The sequence below is a fragment of the Acanthisitta chloris genome, unplaced genomic scaffold, assembly GCF_000695815.1.
Source record: "Acanthisitta chloris isolate BGI_N310 unplaced genomic scaffold, ASM69581v1 scaffold46376, whole genome shotgun sequence".
Lineage (NCBI taxonomy): Eukaryota > Metazoa > Chordata > Aves > Passeriformes > Acanthisittidae > Acanthisitta > Acanthisitta chloris.
In genome coordinates, this window is record NW_008678463.1 from 10,901 (window position 1) to 21,011 (window position 10,111).

Below are 10,111 nucleotides of genomic sequence, written 5' to 3' on the forward strand. Positions count from 1 at the left end.
TTCTTTATTTCTCTTTGCCTCTCCAGAGATCTCCCCCCAGGAGCTCCAGACAAGCCACAACCTTCTTGCAGCAAGGGGCACATCACTCCTCAGGAGCATGTTGAGGCTCTGCTCCTCTTCCATGACTTGCTGGAGCTGTGCCTGCACAGTGCTGATCTCAGTGCTCCCCCCACTTCCCCCCCACCGGGTAGGCAGCCGCCCACGACTGGTGCCCTTATGTCACCTGGTGGCAGGGTATATCTGTAGGAGAAAGGACACCTCGAGACTCTTTCTACGCAGGCTGGAGGACAGGAGTTGGATGATTTGCAAGAGGAACTCTTGGCACTGTAAGTGTTCTCTGGGACCATAAAGCAATAGCAAGGTGGGCAGGGGTGTGAAAAAGGAACCGGCTGCAAAACCCAGGGGAGAGAAAAGTCCAGATAAAATCCCATGGGGAAAAAATCTGGATTTTTTTTATGCTTGGAGAGCATGAACAGAACCAGTAGCTAAGAGAGGGAGTTGTGGTTCTTGGGTGTTTTTTTCTCTTTCCTCTAACATTAGGGCAGGTGCTGCAGCAGTGGTTTGATTCAAAGCTCCCTGGTTGTGTGAGCAGCTCTGCTCTCTGCAGGGCCACTCAATCCCTGGAACCCCCTTGGCTTGTGTCCTCAACTGGCTGAGCCTGTGTGTGAACAGCACTGGGGGGCTCCTGAGGAGCAGTTGGGACAGGCAGCTGGTCTTTCCTGCCTTGGTGCCCAGTTGTACATGCAGGGCCCATCAATGGGAAGTTTATACCATGTGATGTTGTACCTCTGGTGTTACTGAATCCTTTCTTTCAACTGAGAAAGTCTCTCCAATGATTCTCCATTTGGGAATATAGTTCTACTTGAAATGAGTTTCTGTCTTTTAGAGGGCATCCTCTTTCACCTGTTCTTGGTCTTAAAATTGCTGCTAGAATGAAGGGTTTGAGATCCTGTGTAAAACATAGGAACAGAAAGGGCTGAACTTGCATAGACTTTTTCCATCGCTGTGATTAACCAGCTCCAGCAACTGAGACTGGAGCTGTGAGACTCCTCAAAGGCATCTTACACTGGATACAATACTCCCTGGTGAAAGCCTATCTGCAAGGATGATGCTAGTGGCTCTCATGAGACCAAGAGCTGAGCATGCAAGAAGTCCCTCAAAAAGGATGTGAAAACAAGGGTATTTCCTCATGGTTGCTGTCTACTCTCTGTGCATGGAGGGCTATGGCTCATGGAGGTTCTTTGTCTGACACCCCTGAGGCAGCATAAGACAAATGTATGTGGAGCAGTCTGTATGTTTGAAGGTTTCCAACAGGGGAAGAGGAGTTCCTACACCAAAACTGTCTGAAGAAGATCAAATGAGGCATCTGCATTATCTGCCAGGAACATTTTCCACAGAGAATCAGAGATTAAGGACAGGTCAGATTAAAGAGTCAGCATTTGTCAGTACTATTCAAGCCCCTTTAAATGCAAAGCAAACTAGAAGAAGGATGATTAACCTGGCCAACAACCCAGAGGTGGGATTTCTGACGCAACTGAGATAAGAACATTAATGTGTATTAGGTATAATTAGCATTCAGACGCAAGCAAAGTTCTTACCCAGAGGATTAAACCCTGGACTGAGCAGAAAAGCTGTCAGGGGCAATTAGATAACACCTTGTCAGAGGAGGGGGCAGAGGAAGTGCATGGCAGAGCATCTTATGCCTCAACAGCCTTTGCATGCACAACCATCAGCTCTTGCCCAGAAGCTGCATCCCAGTCCTGGCAGAAGCAAAAGAGCTCTGGCATCCCAGGAAACATTAGGAGGAGGCAGCACAGCACTTGCAGAGATCTAGAGGAGACTGAAAACGTTTGTCAAGACACCTGTTCGTTCGGGTACCAAGGACTATCCAAGTAACCAGGTATGGTAAGACAAAAGTTTGTTAAATTCCCATAGGAAGAGGATGCTATTGGCATTTCTTTCACATCTGTGATCCTGGGGTGCTGGTCTGGCTGTGTGTAGGGGCAGTTGGTTCCCAAGATGTGGAAACTGAGGCAATTTCTGTGCTGTGGGACAGGGCCCATTGAAACATGAATAGAGAAATCTTTGATTGCACATGACAGCAAGTGAGTCCCACCAGCTCAGTGGTGGGAGGGCAGCTTGTTTCCTGCTGCAAGATGGAGGTTGTTATGTAGCATTAAGTTTGCTGTCCATCCTCTGTCATTTCTTTTGGTGATGCATGTACAGAATAAGTAGACGGATGTTAGTAAGAAAGAAGTTAGAATTGTCCCTTTTAGATTCATTGAGTCTTTTTGAATTCATGCAGGTGAAAGAGGATGAAGTGTGATTTGAGCAGATACTTTTTCCAACCAAATCTTGGGTTATTGAGTAGCTGGTAGGTGGATACAACTACTTCAGACTGGGGGAAAAGGAAACTCCAAAGACTGAATCTTTCCATTAGCTATTCCTTTATTGAGTGAAGGTCAGAGACATGGTGTGGGCTCAAGGAACTAAGAGGGTTTGACCCTCAAAGACATTTTTGTGGTTAAGGTGTCATGCTGGGAGATAGCAGGGGCTGGTGAAGCAGGACAAGAACTCAGTTGGAGAAGGAGGTCAAATGCATCTTACAAGTTTTGAATGTAAGTCCTAAGGGTTGAAAATCTCTTAGCTGGTTTGTTTTTTCTGTTGTACTTTTAGGAGTAGCCCTTGAGAAGGTTGACAAGTATCTTGTCATATCAGATGAACATGGTGCTTAAAAGTGGATGTGTGTCTTTTGTAGTTCAGGAGGGGTATCTGAGGTATCTGAGACATACAACCTACTGATGAGAATTGCACCTGAGACAGAGGCATAATACTATACTTCAGGGCATTATCAGACATGCTACAGAGCAGTTTTCTGATGCAAAGCATTTGTTTGAGGGCAGTACCATCTGAATTCCTTCCATTCTGAGTAACAGTGTGGTGCCAAATTCTGTCTTTATTTTGGAGCCAAAATGCCTCCAACTCTCAGTTTGGCCCTAAAAAACTGTGAGTCAAAAGATTTCATCATTCCTCCCAGCAGTGCGATCCAGGTCGTACCAATCACTGCACCTCTATTCTCATTCTGTAAAAGATGAAGGTGACAGTGTTTGCCTGTCCTGCCACTGTGCTGTGAGGATAAAGCTGTAAGTACTGGGCAACTGTTCAGGTGCTGTAGAGATGGCAGCCAAATAAGTAACATCTATGGTTTGAGCTGATCCTTGTGTTTTTGGGCACAGTGTGTGCTTAGGAAGCATTGTGTTACACGCGGGGGAATAGCATCTGTGCATACTTCAGCTGCAGACACAACCATCTGCTGCTCCATTTGGGACTGCTGGAACCTGTCCAGTCCCTTGCTTGGGATATTACAACTGTGACAGAAGCCTGACCACAAGCAACAGAAGAACTAGCATGCCTCTAGGTGCTATCACTTGGAACCATCCTGCTGCCACCACAGATGGAAAGACGTCCTGGGTGAAAAATTCCCTGACTGCAACAGAAACAGAAATATGGCTCTTCACTTCACATTGATGTGGAAGTGACACAGGAAGATTGCTCGGATGATCTTTCTCCTGGTATCTCAGGCTTTGCTCTCCAGCACTGTGGCTATTTCAGGACAGTCAAAGACACGAACTCTCTTTAGACTATGGAAAAAAAAAATCTTTGATGGCATTTATAGATCTGAGATTAAAAGTCCCGAGTGTCACTGCAGGTGATGTTGGGGATTAAGGCAGAGTTCTTTGGTAACATAATGAGATTAGTCTTTAGTACCAAATCCTGAAGTTAATTCCATCAGCGATTACATCAGCCTGGATACACAGGAACGAACACCTGGAGATAAGAGATATGTAACAGTCGTGGGAAGAACGTGACTTCAAGGAAAGGAGAAAAAAAATGCATTTATTTTTATCCATAAATGCACTTGCTCGGACCATTCTAGCATACTAAATAGCACAAAATTTGATGAGGGGACAAAAGGCCAAAAGCTCCCCCTTGGGCACTCGTGAGAGTTATTGCTGTCCTCTCTGGGAAGGAAGTAAAAGGCTCAGAGTGCATCAGTTCTGCCCTTTGAGGCAGGAGAGATGTATCCCAAACAAGAACTGCTCCATGATAACTATTTAGCCCCTGTGAAGTGGAGCTTGATTCACATACAGTGTGGTGAAGTCAGTGCATGTAATGTAATCTCAAAAATGCCAAAATGGACATATCTTGGGGAAAGTTACAGGCTTTACTCTCCTAAATCCTGAGCAATTAACTTCTGACTAAAAGACAGTCTCCTGTGGTTTGCCTTAGCCTTCTTTATAGTCTTTCAGTGATCCTGTGCTATTTCCCATAAGTTTATTATTAGTCCCATGCCCATCAAATGTTCAAAAGGTAATGCTTAGGCACAAGTACAAGAACAGGTGAAGTATATCATAATGATTCTCAAGGCCAGGATGTCTCTCTAAGACATACATGTGTCTTTGTGCCTCCTAGTAGTCGTGTCCTGAACCAGTAAGTAAAAACATCAGCACTGCTATTCCAGTGCTAACTAGAGAAGAAACAACATTGGCATTAAGTTTCTTATTTTACCAAAACTGTGGGGCAAGCTGCTGCAGCAACCTGTCTCCAAGAGTCCAGCTGTGTCTGAGACAAGGAGGTGTGAGTCTCCATGACTCTGCAAGTCATTGCACCATGAGGTTGAGTGCCTTTTTGGTCTTAGCTCAAGTGTCCTTTGCTTAGGGACACCTAGCATGCCGGATGAAAGGCAGTGCTACCCTGCTTAATTTGTATGCATTAAAATCTTTTTGTTTAATATCATTATCTTTAATCCTGTCACAATTTTATTTCCCATAACTCTGTCAACTGACTTGAGATACCTAGAAGAGATAAGCAGTGTGTTGCAATAGTCCTTGCTGTTATCTTGCAGACAGAGGGCCCTGAGAGAGGTGCGTGCCTGCCGCACACAGCCCAGCGATGAGTGAGACACCAGCCCCCACCCTCAACACTGGAGATACTTCAGCTGGTCCCACCACACCACGCAAGGGGCCTCCCAAGTTCAAGCAGAGACAGACAAGGCAGTTCAAGAGCAAGCCCCCCAAAAAAGGAGTAAGAGGGTAAGGGAATTTCAGAAATAAAAGGAACTGTTCTAGTTGGGTGGCTCCCGACTGCTAACCTGGGCTTCTGCGATACCGTCTTCCCTTGGGCCAGAAGTCTTCCCCTTGCCCCCTGGTGCCATCAGCTCTCCAAACTGGAGCTGCTTCTCTTCATCTGCTGCCCACCCATAATTCTCCTTCCTTGACTGGGAGTTCAGGGCAGCTCCCCTTCCCTTGCTGCTGGCCCAAACTCACTCCTTATCTGCTCTTTTCTCTCCTAGGTTTGGAGATGACATCCCAGGCATGGAGGGACTGGGCACAGGTAAGATCTGCAGTATGTTATTGTCATGCCCTGCTTTAGCACAAGCACAGGCATGCTTCATCATGGGAGAGGACACTCTGGAGTGGTTGCTTTGTTTCCTTGACCTCTCTACAGCTCTCAGGGTCACCAGAGAAGGCTAGTACTCCCTCCACAAGCTGCTATGTTCATGCTTATGCTTATATAGACTACAAGACAGAAAGGCCACTTAGGCATGCGTCAATTTCTGAATACTTACATTTGGCTGCAAAAGTGCTTGTTTGTTTTCTTCTTATACTCTGGCTAAGAATTTCAGCAGCATGAAGTTCTCAAAGAAATGCCAAATGCTAAGCTATTAATACCAAAAATCACAGGAACTAAATCACAGATGGTTAAGTATTTGTGTTGTCATCAGAATCCTAATTTTAAGAATTTTATGTACCCATCTGTGATAGAGAAACATGCACTGGATGAACTGTAACCAGTCAGAACTTTGTATGCATCGATAACAAAGGAGTTACAGATCCTAAATGTTGAACACTAAATTATTCAGCATCTGATTTAAGACTGCACATGTCCTTAAGATCACAGATTGGCTACAGGTAGTTTATAAGAACAGGAGAAACCACACAACTGGAATGAATTTTTACACCAGTTTACACAATCACTGAAAAGACTATAAGAATGATGGCTTGCTTTAGCTCACAGAGAGAAAATACACTGATCTGGTTTGGTCTGACAGGTAGTTCTAGATTTGAAATGCTCATCTGCTCATTTAACCTTCAAGTGGAGTCTCATTCTTCTTAATGGTTCCTGAGTAAATCAATCTTTCCATTAATACAAAAGTAATCCCAGGAGTGCAGTGACCAGAACCCCTTTCTTGTTTTCTGTCTTTTGCAGATATCACAGTGATTTGCCCATGGGAAGCTTTCAGCCATCTGGAACTGCACGAGTTGGCCCAGTTCGGGATCATCTAAGGTGTCAGCATCTCTACTGGTGTCACCTGGTGACTCTGCAGATCCTAGCATGGTCTTCACCACCTTTGACACTTATTTTTGGCCCTTGCATCCATCCACTTATGGGCAGGGTGGTTTTGTAAGAGCTAGTTATGAGAAAGTCCTTTGCAGACTAATTTGGCAAAGAAGTTATTTGGGGCCCTGAGCAGACCTCAGGCTCCATGTGATGAAACAACTGAAAAATGTCTTAATGCCTCCCTGTACCATATTCTTTCTTCTCTCACTGTCATAGATCTTCAATGTTTATGGAGATACAGGGAGGCTGTATTTGAACTTTTCCCCCAATTAGCTGAGATATTGTGTGCATGTATGTCCAGACCTAATTATATCAAACCCATTTGATTTCCTTCCTTCCCTTCCTGACAGCTTTCTATATAGAATTTTCAGGGGTAGGTCCCCATGTTATTTGGGCCACCAATTATTTGCTGAGAGTACATCTGTAGAGAACAGCATTAGAGTCACCAGTCCAGACATTAGGCTATTTTTCCATAGGAGACCCTTCCCCAGGGGTTCACCATAAGGAATGTGCTGCTAAAATTTACCTCATCAGCAAATGGGGAAAAGGGCTTGCAAATGTTGTCTCTGCTGTACTGCCCACAAGCTATGAGCCATGAGAGTCTGGCTGTTCTAATAATGTTAAATGAAACTGTGTATGTCTGAGATCAATAGCTAAGTGAGTTAATCCTATTATTCATTCTTTTGTGGCTGCAATTCCAAGGAAGCAGCACTCCAAATGACACTGTTTCCTCTTCTTCGATCGGATTCCCTGTGTGACACTTGCACTGTCCCCATGTCCATACATATTTACATGAGGCATTTGCTCCCCAGGACATGCTTGCTGCTGGTTAAGAAGACAGACAGTCATTATGATCTGTCACCAGACTGTGCCAGGAGCCCTGCCACATCCAGCAGAAGATGGTATTGCATTAATTGCTCCCTTTCCCCTGTATTTAGCATGGGGCAAGTCTCCCTTCACACCACCCCTCATAAGTAGGAAGGCTTTTCTCTCTCCATCCCCTGGCAACTTCAAGCTCCAGAGCTTGTCTGGACAAGCAGGCAAATTGTGTCCCCAGAGAGAGGTAACAGCAAAGCAGGTGGGGAGGCAGGGGAGGGGTAGGATGTGTATATGCAGGCAAGCACATTGCACATCCACTTAACCATATCGATCTATGTCTCCTGGTCTCTGGCAGCCTGAGTGCTGGGGAGTAGTGAGGCACCCATAACCACTTAAATGTTCAGGGAAGGCACTAAGATTCCCAACTGCCCTGGCATTAAGGAAGCGCTTTTGTTTCTCTTGGAGGCAAGGAGCAAGTTTGTTGTAGCTACATAATATTCATAGAGGAGGTGGCATTTTTAATCATTGCCTTTAGCTTGACAAGCCTCATTGCATAAGAACTGCCTCCCCCCACCTTGTCTTTCCTGTGATGAACATGTTCATGGGAGCAAGGAGTGGCTGTGGAGAGGAGAGCAAATCCTGTCTAAACGATTGATCCCCACGCATAAAGCATTGCTATAGTTATTTGCTGCTGTTATTCCAGAAATAAAAGCTAGCAGTTTTCAGTTAAAATATAGCTTCAGCACCAAAAGCTAAAGGAAATTAATGCCTGTTGGCAGTCCAGAGTACAGTTTTTATTATTCAGCACTCCTGCCATTAGAAACAGCAGTAAACCACAGAGTGGTTCAGAACCACAACACTATTACAGTGCAGGAGTCATGTACCATTTAGCTAATTGCAGCCCACAGCTATTTCCTTGGGCAGACACACTCTGTCCTTTCCACTTCCAGTTTCTCCTGCCTTTCTCACCTTTTAACACTTTTCTCCTTTCCCTAAGTGTTCTTTATATAAATGATGTTTTATTTAGCTTTTACTGCAGGGGACTAATTTCATTTTTTTCAAGCTCATGTGCTAGCCCTCTCCTTCTATGGTTAAATGTGAATGTTCCTATGGCAATGCTCTTGTGCTTTCCCTTGCATGACATCACACTGCATCATATGATCCTTATTCCACCTTCTTGGTCTGTCCTCCTCTCTCTGGGAAAAGATCCACTGGATCCAGCTTTTGGATCCTGCAAGCTGGCTGCCTCTATTGTAATTGAATTTTCCCTCTTTTAAGCTTTTTTTTTTTAAGCAGGAGAACAACAAGAGGAGAAATTTTGAATTAGTCTTTTTGCTCCCTTTTCACCCCAGGCTTTGGGGAACAGTCCAAAGACAGTGAGATACTCTGTCAGAAAACACTGGGGTAAAAGCAAAATTCTCCTTAGTCCAGGGACTGAAGCATTTGAGTAAATGGGAGGGTTCTGGTGTAGTTCCACATCTGATTGCCATATCCTCAGTTCCCATCAGAGAACTACTCCATTTCCTTCCTAGAGGAGTTGAACAGGAATGCACACATACCCCAGCTCTCATGCCTGGCTGATGAGCTGTATCAGAAGATGCTTTGAGTCAACACAGTTTGTTAGTTATTTTAAAAGTAATTTCTATTAATTAATAGGGATTACATTTATTCCTTTACTTGTAAGGCATTTTGAGACTTAGAAGAGGAGTCTTAAAACGCTCTCACAGCTATTTTGTCTGAGGTTCTGAGTTTTTTGTAATGAGCTATAACTCCTGAAACTTCCATTTTTCAGTGAGACATGGTTATGGTGCAAGAAAGCAAACGTGTTAAAACAGCTCATTGAAGGACTTCAGTCTATACACATTGTAACGCGTTATTCTTTGTTCTTTTACTATAAAAACATGTCAAAAGGAATAAAAAAATTAATAAAAATTGCTTTAAAACATCCTGGGAATGTAGTTTGACTTGCTTACAAAATAGATCCAGAGAAACACGAATGACTTAGCTTTTCATTCTGAAATGCGTTCCTGGAGAAAGCTCTGAAAGTCACTCACCACTCCTCATTAGAGAAAACCAGCTATTTATCTCCAAACAATAGGCAATAAAGACCGACTGTGATATCATCTGAGAAGCAGTTTTTCCCCGAGTGATGACTGGTGTATTCTCCCATGGTTTCCTTAGGGCTGAAATCTTTTGGCCAGTTAAGTCTTGTGGGACTCTTTATGCAACTGAGCGTCTGCATGTGAATTCCACTTAGTTCCTTCTCATTGCTGTGACTGCAAGACAGAGCTGCAAATGCTCATCTCCTCTTGCTTCTTGCTGTTGCTGAACTTTCTAAGTGTTCACAGGGGTTTCAAGTTGTTAAGTTTCAATTGCCTCCAGGTGTTATGCTGACAGGTCTCAGCCTTAGAACTGTTCTCTTTTGTGCCATCTTTGCAGCTTTTTTCTTGCAACTCATCACCGAGTGTCCAACTGAAAGTCTTTTGTATTTGAATGGTCTCTGTCCTGTGAGATACAAGTATGAGTCTTCCAGGAATAACTTTGTGGGGGCTTTTTATAAACCCCTTCCCAAAAGTACTTTGAAAACCGGGGAAACATCTCACAAGGTTATTGCTGTTCGAAGAAATAACAAACTTTAATGATTGAGTCCCATCCTCACTGACCTCAGTTTCTGACTCTAGTGGGAAAGTTCATAAACCTATGTCTCTTCAAGAAAAGAATGAACCTTGGGAAAAGTGAGAAGCACTTGTCTTGCTTCCCTTTTCTCTGCCCACCACCTCCTCCCCACAAAAAAATCTAAATCACCTTAGGAATCTCAATTATAAATAAACAAACAAAAATTTAAAAAACCACCAAACTGTCAGTGTAAATTGCATTCCTTATGAGATCT

The 10,111-nt window shown here is 44.0% G+C and overlaps 1 protein-coding gene across 2 annotated transcripts; it reads left to right on the forward strand.

Moving 5' to 3' along the window:
* The first annotated feature begins 263 nt into the window (after window positions 1-263).
* On the forward strand, window positions 264-6,959 carry LOC103804259 (retinal cone rhodopsin-sensitive cGMP 3',5'-cyclic phosphodiesterase subunit gamma-like). 2 transcript variants are annotated; one of them, XM_009076862.1, is made up of 4 exons: window positions 264-326; window positions 4,907-5,093; window positions 5,354-5,394; window positions 6,271-6,959. In XM_009076862.1, exons 2-4 carry the CDS (start codon window positions 4,954-4,956, stop codon window positions 6,345-6,347), a joined length of 258 nt encoding a protein of 85 aa, XP_009075110.1. In that variant the 5' UTR covers window positions 264-326; window positions 4,907-4,953; the 3' UTR covers window positions 6,348-6,959. The 2 variants fall into 2 exon arrangements, with proteins under 2 accessions (XP_009075110.1, XP_009075109.1); XM_009076861.1 differs by lacking the exon at window positions 264-326 and adding an exon at window positions 1,700-1,900 and having other exon boundaries at window positions 6,271-6,810.
* The last annotated feature ends 3,152 nt before the right edge of the window (window positions 6,960-10,111 follow it).